This window comes from Cavia porcellus, unplaced genomic scaffold (assembly GCF_034190915.1).
Source record: "Cavia porcellus strain 051 isolate PalLab524CR breed Dunkin Hartley unplaced genomic scaffold, mCavPor4.1 scaffold_24, whole genome shotgun sequence".
NCBI lineage: Eukaryota > Metazoa > Chordata > Mammalia > Rodentia > Caviidae > Cavia > Cavia porcellus.
The window spans coordinates 4458126-4470927 of NW_026947507.1; the positions used below are offsets into that span (position 1 = coordinate 4458126).

The 12802-nt window shown below is 34.0% G+C and overlaps 1 protein-coding gene across 4 annotated transcripts in view; it reads right to left on the minus strand.

The window, feature by feature from the left end:
• The window catches only part of Sgcz (sarcoglycan zeta), a 943286-nt gene that overhangs the window by 374437 nt on the left and 556047 nt on the right, over positions 1-12802 (minus strand). For 3 of the 4 annotated variants that reach the window (XM_063234591.1, XM_063234588.1, XM_063234587.1), the window contains one exon: positions 324-518. In XM_063234591.1, the coding sequence (XP_063090661.1) occupies positions 324-518 (195 nt within the window). The remainder of the gene's footprint in view (positions 1-323; positions 519-12802) is intronic. The other variant, XM_063234590.1, reaches the window with a different exon arrangement.

Here is a 12802-nt window from a genome sequence, read left to right on the forward strand (position 1 = left end):
AAAATATCTCTTAAATTATTTGTTTCTTCAATTTTTGGACACAGTGAGTTACATACTTACAACTTAAATAATTTCTGAGATTCAAATTAATCAATGTATTGTGTCATAATCCAAGTTTTCCATTCTTAAGTGACAGGAAGTAATTTCACATGTGTATCATCACTAGACATATTAAATGCATATAAAATGTAATGATTCTTGAAATTTCAAGACACATACTTGTAAACCTTGAGATGAATAACTTTCAATTAAAGTAATACAAGCTGCAGTGTTGGATGGTCTTTGAACTAAAGTAATAGATGTAAAATCATAGTGGTACTTACCACAGTGAAATTCATAACTTTCAATATCCATATTGTCATGGCTAAGTTAACTATCATGGTAACCAACAGCAGAAGGACAAAGAAGTATAAGCACCTCTTTCGCCATCCATAAATCCCCACTGGGTACAGCTGTGCAGTTTCCGTTCTCGGCAGGTGGTTCTGTTGTGTTGCTAAAATATACTGTTCTCTTGTCATCTGCAGGGAGAGTGAGGGGGAGAAGAAGGAAGGAGAGAGCAGTGGAGGGAGGGACGGTGGAAAGAAGGAAACGGAAGAAAAGGACAGAGAAAGAAAAGAGAGGGAGAGGGAAGGAAGGATAGAAAGAAGGTAAAAAAGATAAAATGAAAGAGATAAAGAAAAAGAAAGAAAAGAAAGAAAGAAAGAAAGAGAAAGAAAGAAAGAAAGAAAGAAAAGAAAGGAATAGGGAAAGAAAAAATAGAAGGAAATAAAGGAAAGGAGTAGAGAAAGAGGGAAGGGAAAGGGAAGAAAAATAAGTGGAGGAAGGAAGGGAGAGAGAGAGAGAGAGATTAAACGATAAAATCCACACTTCTTGTGTAAGTCAAAAAAAGTAAGGGCCTAAGCTTAATGGGCAGTGAGTGCTCCCATAATTATTGTTGGGTAAGAAAAATTTTCAAGCACTCTCACTTCATTGTCATCCATGCTGTTCATGAAAGCTGTCAGAGTTACATCCTCAAGCACACATTATTTACAGGCGGCTTCCCATCCAACAGGAGACTGACCTCCCCGCTCCACAGCAAGATATCTAAAATTCAACAGTTGCACCCACGTCAAAGTTTTAGAAAACCTGAGATCAAATGCATCACAAATTTTTCTGTACCTCTCTCTGAAAAGATAAAAGACACACTTCTGAGTATGTGTTTCAATAAAAAGTGTATTTTCAAGAACCTATGAAAACAAAAATATTCTTTTATCTAGACATATACATATAAGTATCCTATTAAAATTTTATTCAGCAATCTTGAATTATTTTACAAAAGTGAGAGTACATGTCTCAGAAATGAAGTGCAAGCTTGGTCTCTGATATAAAACACACACAACTACCAAAAAAAAAAAAATCCAGGATAAACATTGCTGTTATTTTGATAAAGCAAAAAAGATTCAGTATATATATCTGCCTGTAACTGTTATGAAAAGCAAATGGGATAATAAAAAAAGTTATCAGGAAAGTAAACATTGTTATTCAATTGAGGCTTTTTGTATTTTCTCAAGGAATCCTACAGTTTTTTTTTAAATAAAAGATAAGTTCAGCATTATTACTCTATATATGTTCTTTATCACAAAATACTGTAGAATATTCAAGGTGTTAAAAGACAATATTATTAAAGTTTTCTTTTAAAAATCTCTTTTTCATTTATTTATTTTTTAAGTTTTATGATTTTTAGTATACGTTTGCAATACAGAATGATTATAGTCATCATGGAGAGCTGCACATGTACATAAGGCATCTTAATTCATTTTATGTCCCGTTTCTCTCCCTGATCCTACTGTTTTCCAAGTTCATATAAGATTTCAGGGACTACCTCGGTGCAGTAGTGTTAGAGGAAGTAAAGCATATTACATAAGTCTAAATGACTAAGCGAATTATTCTTGTTTTGAAATGTTTACAATCTTTGCCTAAAATATTAAATGTTGATCCATTTTTACATTATTAACCAAATTCTGAAAAACTTGGTTTATTTTGCACTATGTAAATTATGGAATTTAATTATGGATCAAATTGTTTCAATAAATGTTTATGGTCATTATAAAGAGTTTACCAAATGTGCAGCTACACAGATATAAGTTGAGTGTGTCTTATCTAAAGGTCTGGCAGTTGACGTTTTAGATTTCAGACTTTTTTATTTTTAATACACACAATGAGATATCTTGGGAATAGGACTCGGGTTTAACCATAATCTTTATTTACTTTCCCTTTGCATATAGCCTGAAGTGAATCTTGTACAATATGCCTGCATTTTTAATCTATCACAGGTAACCAGGTATCATATTGGCAGTCAAAAATTTTGGATTTTAGAGCATTTAGAACTTCAGATTTTTGGATTAAGGATTTTTTCGGAAGGGAAATGTACATTTCCTTTAATATAAGAATCACAGGCAGTTTCCTAAGAGACAATCTCATCACACCAAGATGTATTTCTGTGCCCTCCTGCTTTTCTAATTGCATCTGTAATCATATGTTGTCAGAGTTCTTTGGAATTATGTTTTCAGGGTTATAAACACTCATACTAGATACTTAAACTAATTAGAACCTCTTTCATTTTGGTTCTGTCATTCTATTTCATATTAGGTTTCACATCTACCAAATATTCATTAGAATGGAGTACCTTCAAAAACGCAGTCTTTCTTAGTACACACGGAGCAAGTCATCTATCTATCTCTTGGACAACAAGATCACAACATTGATTACATTAATGTAAATATGCATCTACATAGTGCAGAGAAGAGCTGTGCGGTGTTCCCCCAAGACTCGCGTGGTTTGGGTGGGGAGCTCTGAAGGTGGTAGGATTGGGGTATGTGATGTTGATCTAGGAATGATGTTGAGGTTCAGAGTGTCCCACTCCAGGTGTGGGTGACGACACTCAAAGGGTAGCAGCTTGGACAGAATATAAGAGGAGAAGAAAGAAGGCAGGATGCTGCTTCCTGTATCATCTGTTCACCACTAACTCTTTCTCCACTGGGATGCCCCTCTGTTACGCCACCTTGCATTAATACCAGCCAACTACAAAGTGAAATCTCTACAGACTGTGAGTTACAATAAACTTTCCCTCCTTTAACTTCAGATGTCTGGTATTTTGTCTCGAAAAACAAGCAATGAGAAAAGTAACAGAGATGAGCTGGTTTAAATTCAGACCTTGAACTCACCTTATCAAACAATAAAACAAAACACAAACAAACTAAAACACTATTAGAATCCATGTGAACAGTATTTCCAAGAAGATAGAAACAAGATTAATTAAAAAAAAAAAAAAAAACGCATAGGCAAATAGAGTTTGTGAATTGTTCAACTCTTTTCTCCAAAGATATGGAAAACATATATTTAAAATTTGGTTGTTTTATCCAGTAGGTACAGTCAAATAACATATGAAAATCCAGAAGCAAATGAATTCACCTGGAATGACTTAAACTTGTTTCATTACTAATCATTTAGTGTCCTGGAAATTCTGGCAAGGTCTCCTGAGCTGCACTGAGTAGCAGAGAAATAACTTATGGGGCAGAGACCTTCGCCTCAAAAGAGGCAAAATCCTAAAGATAAGCACCAGAAATACACTAATTATTTCAATTCCAATGGGCATCATGATTATAGTATTTTTGTGTATCGGTATTCAGAACTACAAATAGTAATGGAAATTTGAGCAGCAGTGACTTCATTTAATAAATTTTTTGTGACGAGACAATTATGTCCATAATTACTTCGATTGCTATACTCATGAATTTCCTGTGATGGGAAAACACTATAAGCCCATAGAAAAATAAATAACAGCATATAATATCCTACTCTTAGGAAAATAAATGCAATAATACAACAGGTACATCATACCGTGTGTTGCCTTGGTACATGAATTTAATTTGTTCTACAATTTTGGAAACGATGGTTGGTGTTTGAGTGGGAGAGATGGCTGTGGTTGTTTGTTACCCAATGCAGAGTTTATAAACAAAGACATAATTTTGCCAAATGCTTCTGTTTGAGAAACAAATTGCAAACAAGCGCATTAGTGAACTGAGCTACCACTATTTATGTGATATAGTATTAATGAGAAATGCTACAAAAGATGATAATTTGGTGATAAAATGAAAAATCCATTAAAGATGACAGAAAGAGAATGCTTCTCAAAGTAAGTAGCACCCAAAAAGATAAGAAATTTTGGAGGAAGTTTGGAACATAGGTTTCAAAATTTTGGTATCATCTAAGTAAGAAAGAGATCTTCTAAGCTTTGTATAAAAATTCAATTGTTAAGAATCTGTTATCTCTAGTTTACATTTTAATAATCTCATGATAAGATGAAAAAGAGAAGCTAATTATATTTTGGAAATAGTATAATCAATATCATTTTAATTAAAACACTGTTATTTTTAACATTATCCATATAAAGACAATATTGTGGAGAGGTGTAACTGGAGGCGGGAGAAAACAGCAAATTACTTGTCTATCTCCCACTGATTCTTCAATTTTAAAATATAAATTCAGACCCCAATTTCTGCTTAGATCTGTTGTCCCTGTACAGAATATCCAGATGTAAGTGAGAAGCACATGTCTCCTGGACAGTAAACTGAGTGGTCAGTGAAACTGGTTTTAATTTCAGATTATGAAGCGAGCACTTGGAATGCTGAAGCAGCAATAAGCAACAATTCCATGATGATGAAAATTAAATTCAGTTCCCAAAACTCTTACATTCCTCGTGGGGAGTGCTCATATTTCAGGAGCGGGAAATCATATTGGAGCCTCTGTACGCTAAGCGTTGATCTTATTAGGTGTAACACTACAGTTGTCTGCTGTTGGTTCAGACAGTGAAAGGAACACAAGAGGCTAAATGCAGTGTCCCAGATGTGCATGCTAAACTGCAGCATGGCCCCCCCATGCCCAGTGTCCTGGGGCAAGTCACTTAGCCTCTCTCTGCCCCACTTCCTCCATTCTCCAATAAAAGTTACATCAACTCATATGAGGGCAATTGGGGAAATCAGAAAATAGGTTGTTAAAGTGCAATTTTCATTTAAATCATAAAAATGCTATTTTTAAAATTTATCTGCCACCCTGTAGTTAGCTTATTTTAATGCTGTACAAATATTTTCCCTGAATGAAGTTTAAGAGTAAAATACAAGAGTAAAATACAATTTCAAAACAAAATGATTGAAGTGTCCAAATTATGTGGTGTGAACTTTACACACCAAAAGGCATTTAGATTTCTGCTCTAAGAAAATGAGTCTCTAAACAGCTACTAATTTGGAAAGAAATTGAAAACAGTACAGTAAATTCTACTTACTGTGGCAGTTTAAATTTTTTAAAATCCATAGTACTTAATGTGCAAAGGCATATTTCAACATAACAGTAATGAAAGTTTGCTATTTAAGAAAAATATTCATTTGTTATGGATTATTTATTCCATTAAGTTTTTGGAAAAATGCTGTAGCCAGGTTTGTAACATGGGAAAAGCTTATTATTATTATTTTTTAAGACTGCACACTAAATTTCAAGAACAGAAGATATCAAAATCAAATGTACAGCCTCTTGGGATGTGAAATACAAGAGGATTCCAGCCAACCTTGACAGAAAGAGGAACTTGAATAGGCATCAAAGGGGACACGTAATCCCAGAAAATAAAAGTTTTATTAAAATGTGGGCATTTGGGAGGGATGAAGTAAGGGAAAATGGACTTTAAAAGAATTCAAATGTGTTCTATGCATGTACCACTCCTTACAATGGATGTAATCATCATGTTCTACAAACACACTCTAAACAAATAAAGAATAAAATGTGGACTTTTGAAAAGGGAATATTCATTGACGCAGGAGTCATTCCAGCTTATTTTATCTGCCGCATACACATTAAAGCTAAACATCTTTACATAGAGATGATTTATTTGACCCATAAGTAGTTAAAATTCACAATTTTGAATATTTATTTAGCTAAGAACTCAAATTGGTGCTCTAGAATAACCCAATTCTTAGATTTACTCTGTGAAAGGGAATAGAAAAATAGAGCCATTAAAACACTTTGGAAGGAGACTGAAAAGTGTTTTGCCTACTCAGAGGTTATCTGATCCAAGATCCAGATCAACAAAACTCTGAGTTTGCAAGCATGAGACTCCACTTGGCAAGTATTGCTATGTGTGCACAGTAGGAGAGAAAGAAAAACCTTCATGAAAGAAAAAAATGTTAGAAACGCAGCAGGAGCCCTGTGCCCTTACAAGCAGAAAGTCGCACACTGTTTAACACAGTAATGATCCACTGGTAAACTTGTTTGAAGAACAATAGTAAGAGAATCTAAAAAAGAATACAGGGATGCCAGATTTTACAGTTACATCAAAAAGAAAATAATTGAGTCAAGGATGATAGAGTTTGTTTCTATAATCTTGGTGATGAATTGGAAAACATCAATTCTTAACAAAGAAATCTTGCACATAAAATTGAAAACACTATTGAAAGTCATTTTTCTGCTTGGAAAACTTTAGCTATATTTTACCAAATTAATCCATATCATTGATGGTAGTGAACTCAGCAAATTTGTTCTGTTTTGTATTATCTCACTTTTGATGAGGAATGAGGAGAATTATGATGAATCAGTGTTAACATAATGTGTATTACTTTAAATAAATTAAGCACAGTTGAATATGTAAGATCAATAAAATTTAGCCAAAAAAATTTTTTTTTTTTGCATTATTGAAGGATGGGATCCAGGAACTTAAAACTGACCTCCATCTTCATCCACATATTTATTTTTTATTTTCTGACATATTCTCACTAAGATTTTAAGTTACCCAGTCTGCACTCTGCCTTGTGATCCTTCTGTCTCAGCCTCCCAGAATATGAGATACCCAGGGCACCATTGTTTCCTTTTGCACAATTTTCTTCATAGAATTAATAAATGTAGACTATACAATCAGGAAAAATATATGACCAATAATTAGAGTTTAACTCTCTTGGATCATTGAGATCATTTTTCAAAAAATAATCTCAGGAAGTAGTAAAACCTACGTAGTTCCAGTGAAGCATAATGACTGCAGGCAGACCTCTCCGTCAGAGCTGCATACATGGCCAGGAGATTTGTGCTGTGAGTACAACCTGCCTACAAACACAGGCTGAAGAGAAAGCTCATGCTACTTTTCCCTTTGTTTTATGGCCCACAATCTCCTTGCTGTGTGTGTTAAGAAGCTAAGAAAGATCAACTGACCGTTGTTGTTGATAGAGGTATGTTCTGGAGGATGTTGATGTGGCACTCTTTTTCTGTTGCTTTATGACTGCTTCTTGTCTTAGCTTAGAATAAAATTGTAAAAACTGTAGTTAAATCATTTCAGCACCAAATGTAGTTAGTACACGGTAACTGGCAAAGGGAGTTTGAAGTGCTGTGCACTTTTATGGATTGTGGCTCCCTATCAGACATTATCCTGGTGGATTTATGGTAGAATTCTGCTGAAATAGAATTGATTTTCTTTACATTAGAAAAGAGGTCACTTTGGGAGTCATTATACTGCCACTTAGCACATTACTATTTCATTCATGGGCTTTATTAAATGATTCAATAAATATTTGTTGACTGGTTGTACAAATGTATCTAGAAAAATATAACTCAGAGAATTGGAGTTGGGTTGAATTTGATTTAAAACATATCATAAAATCATAGGCTTATTATCTTTTATTTCTGAATTAGAAGAGCTATAATTTTGGAGAACAGATGATGTCACAGGGCTGGTACAGTGTATTTTCAGATAATAATCTTTGAAACAAATGGCTAAATCTAAAATGCACCATCAGGCCTGGTGGTGATTTTTTAGTACTCTTAAGATCTTTCGAAACCACATTAAATTCATAAAAGTTTTCATTGTGTCTCCACTTCTGTTGACACTGTCTCAGCTTTTCCAGTACCTGTAGCAAATAGTCAAATAGTTATATTGACCTTTAGGATCTATAGCCTATTTTTGAAACATATAAAACCTTTGTTCTCATTCTTTTCATGTAAATGTATTCTTGTTCATCCACATTGGCAGCATTCTATTTCAGGATTTCTTTGGGTCATTCCAAGATGATTTTAAATATTTCCAGTCATTATTTTTGCTTCTATTGTTTGGGTTAAAGAAACATTTTCCACAAATATCAGTACCACCAAGCTTATTCATATATTAAACAACACTAACTTTAGATTTCTACCAACAAGGCCCTTTTCTAGAAGCTATGAATAGAACAGTGAAGCCAATAAATAAAATTTCTTCTCACTCTGATAGAAAGAGTGAACAAAAACAAATATAGTATTTGATGTATGAAATACTTCATCTGGTGAATGAAACATTAATATTTTAAATATTTCTTATGGTGGGTGAAATATTAAAGAGGAGCTAAGTAATAAAAAGGAAGTGGATAATGCAAATGAAAGTCTCAATTTAGATGGGATAGCCAGATGAGAACTTCTTGGAACCCCAAACTTTGAGTAAAATTCCGGAGGGCCACACATCTGGTGGGTTGTGTACGTTCCACCTGGGTGACAGTCATGGTCTGGAGGCAGATGGGACTGCAGCAGAGACATTAATGTCATGGTGTCCCATGGGGCACTGTACTGGAAAGCTGGATTTTAGTATCATTTTCCATAAGTACCTCAAATAAAATAGTACAGAATTCTTTTATCTCTTTTTCCCCTTTCCCTGGTCTCTTTTACCTTCAGAGTAACTTGCCTAGTATTGAACATTCATGTGCTTGTTTTACTGCTACTTCCTGTAGAATTAAAGTCAGACAACAAAAGTGATTTAGGGTTTTTTCATACTATACCTCACTCAACTTGAGAAGTGGGTACTCAAATAGAATTTATGGAATAAACAGTTATTTTATAGCTCCTACCCGGGCACACTGGCAAATGCCTATAATCTTGGCACTTGGAAGGCTGAAGCAGGAGGATTGCCGTGTATTTGAGGCTACCTTGGACTATATAGCAAGATCCTGTCACAAAACCAACCAAGCCAAATCAGAACAGAACAGAACAAAATGTAAATATAGCTCCTATTAATCAAAAATGTGTTTCATACATTCAGTAGGTATTGGACAAAAACTGATTGAATGAGCTGGATCTTCTTCCATAAATATGTAAGGTGTGGTGGTCAGAGGATGGAATTCATGACCTCTTACATTTGAACAATCTTTGTACTTCATATGTGTGTCACCTAAAAATTTATATTTTTTCCAGATTTTTTTATATATAAGAGTGAACTCACCAAAATTTACCTGATAATAAGACATTATATACAGTTCTTGTATAAAACCAGGATGATTTCACAGATTTTATTTAAAAGGAAACTTCTTTAAGTACTGTTCACTCAGTGAGATGGGTTATTACCGTTACAAGTATAACAGCAAGTGGTTTAAATATTATTTATTCCATTAATTTCACTTTACTCAAATTACGAAGTCACGGTTTTTATGAAGACTGTTAAAATGGAGAATAGTGGCTGGGTAAACCAAGCTTGCTACGGTGTTTGCATCTGGTGATCCTTATTGCTACACTGGATGAGAACCGAAGCACACTCCACAGTTTTCAATGTGCAAGTTGTTTTCTGATTGCTTTTTGTAAAATTATAATTTTTTTTTTTTTTTTTGCTTTTTCCTTTTTATCGGTACCAGGGATCGAACTCACGACTGCTTGTTTGCAATGCAGGCGCTTATGCCGCTGAGCTAAATCCCCAGCCCCAAATTATAAATTTTTAATAATGCATTTTTTCAGGGACTTAGACATCCTTTCTAGTACATGGTGCTTACTTCTGATTTCTTCTACTTAATGATTATGAAGTGCTTGCTCATCAGCAAATCAATGACCCCTGTAGAGTACAGTGAATTGGTTTAAAAGTACCCAACTCCAAATCAAGTAGCAGTACAGAGACTGAGATAGTTTCAGTAGTTGGATGCATATTAAATAAAATTATTTAAATCATGTCTATTATTCTTCTGAGAATTACTAAAAAGATAAATAATCTATATAGTCTTTCCTATTTATTCAATTTTATCTACTTATATACATTATTTTAGGAAAAGCAGATTGGAATAACATAAAATAAATTGAAATAAATTTACCTTATTTAAAACACTTAAATATCTGAAAATAAATTGAGATAAATTTACCTTATTTAAAACACAAATATCTGAAAGCTAAAAATATGTAAATATTATTTTCAAAATTGGAAAGAAAAATCACATTAAAATTTATTTGAAATATTTTATTGATTTAATGAGTTATAAGCACTTGCTCACTAGATTAACTTTGTGATTCCATATTAAGTTGAAAGGTAAATGGTACAATTTGTAATGCTTTGCATTTTAAGAAAACTGTTCTCACTCCTCCTAGATATGTTAATAGCAAGGTTATTGTTCATAATCCTAAACTAGAAGAAAACAAAATCTTCCTATTTAATCTGAAAATGAAGCACACTTAAGTAATTTATTTTGAAATTATACCCACTCAAGTTGTTTTCTATAACAAAATGAAGAAGAATGCTTTTCAGTACTGCACATTGTAACACTAAATGTTCCTTTTTTCATGAGGAGATTTAACTTGCTAATGCTATTAACACCAAAGTTTTACATGAGATTGTCATGTGCCACATGGCAATGCCTACAAGTATCACCTACTCATTAACCAACCCAGAGAAGATAAATTAGCCCCATTCCCCATTTTTGTTTTGTCAAGACAGGATCTTTCTTTGTTGACCAGGTTGGCTTCAGACTTGGACTCTTCCCGCCTCAGTCTTCCAAGGATGAGAATTATAGGTCTCCATTATCACATCTATTCTATTATTATTTTTTATTAGAAAAAAATTAGACAAATTAAAAAACAATCTCTCAAGAGCCTGCAGAAGATGAGCTTCTAGAGAAAAAGATGTAAGAATCTTTTGTTTTTCTGAACTCATTTTCTCAGCCAAAAGCTACATAGCCCATTGGCTAAGAAAATCTTTCACCTAGATCGTTTCCTTAGCTCACCAACATCACTCAACAAAATTTGGAATCATGAATAACCTTCTGGCAATTAAATATCAGAAACTCCAGTCAGTTAACACAGTGTCCCACAAATGAATTAAAACTGATTTTTTACTGGTTTTTAGGCTCATAGGGACATTCTGATATCTTCAAAGGATATCAGAAGATATACATATTTTCAATTGTAATACACTATTTCCTCAATAAATATTTTTAGTTACCTACCAAAGGTAAACATTGTAAATACAACTATATATACTACATTTTTTCCTAACATTCAGTAGGGACAGGTCTCATCTCCATAAGCAAATATACAAAGGAGCATATTTTCTTCTTCCTAAAATGTAAGATTTGTGCTATTTGTAAGACAGGAGAACAAGGTGTGTGGCACAAATTCTGTGGAAATATTAATTACAGAATCCCAGTCAACACGTGCAGAACAGTTTCTAAAGCCCTGTTCCTGGACTTTTAGAAAACTTGAGCAGATTTTCAAAAGGACAGCAAGAACCTCATGCCAGCCCGAGAAAATGGAAATACAAGAGGACCCCGAGGTTGTTACTTCTGGGACCTTTCATGGCACCCGCTGAAGTCCAGTTTACTTGGTTTCTCTCTGCAGTCTGTTTCTTCTCCGACTCTGCTACTGTGTACATTAGTTTTGACAAATTCTTTGCTAGCACAGAAAGACCCTGAAAACCACCTCCAAAAGAAGACTATAGCACCCCAAAACTCGGAAACACTAGTACGGAAATTATATTAAATTGCACATGTAAGGATTTCCAATGTTAAATTAGCACGACAGGAAGAAATTTTGATTCATATAGAGAATCTATGCCCAATCATATTTGCTTCCAATATTTCTTAGTATTTCACATAGAAAAATATTTTTCAAGATAGTATACTACTAATTTTCCTCTTTTTTTTCAAAACCCTTCTATACACACACAAAAAGCTGTATGTTAGATAAGTTTCCAGCCAAAGATATCATCCTAGCTGGAATGCAATAACATTTTAGTTTTCATTTTGTTTATTTTTGATGTTAGTCAATGAAAGGTTATGAACACTGGTAACTAATTGATCAAACATGAGTGAGAATATCAGATAAATCTCAGAAGTTTACATATGGATTTTAGTAATGGGGAAATGACAAAGGACTGATGACCCAAAGTGCTCACTGACGGTTATCTGTTGACTCAAAGCGCTGACTCTATGTGGACTTTTCCTCAGATCCACACCCAGGCACTGTTTTGGCTGGAAAACAAAGGAATTTTTCTAGTTTCCACCAATTTTCTGCATTCTGGCCTGTTTCACAGTACATACTCTGTCCTGAGCATTTCTCTGTCACTTACACAAACTGCTTCCTGGGTCTAACTACTGGGTGCAACCCAATCTCAGATTTTCTTTGGCTACATGATTAGATTTTACCAGAATTTCTTCTAAAGTTTCAGCTCAACATATATAGTATGTCTATATATAGAGTTCTTCAAATGATGTATACATACTTTAGGAAAAGAAAAACAGTATGAAGATTTTTTCAACAGATGGTGGTATTCTCATACAGGGAATCCTAGAGGATGTCATATATCTTAGAAAACTGACTATATTTCTGGCCCTTAGGGAAGCAGTTGAAAGTGCATGCTCAGCAGTCTCAGTGATCAAGGTCTCCCAAGCAGCAATTTACCATACTAATCAGTGTCTAGAAGGTGGTGGTCACCACTCTCAGAACTTCTTGTAATAGTAGCAACCAAAGGTACCCCCATAATGTTTCATCACAATTAGTGTAAAGATATTCATACAAA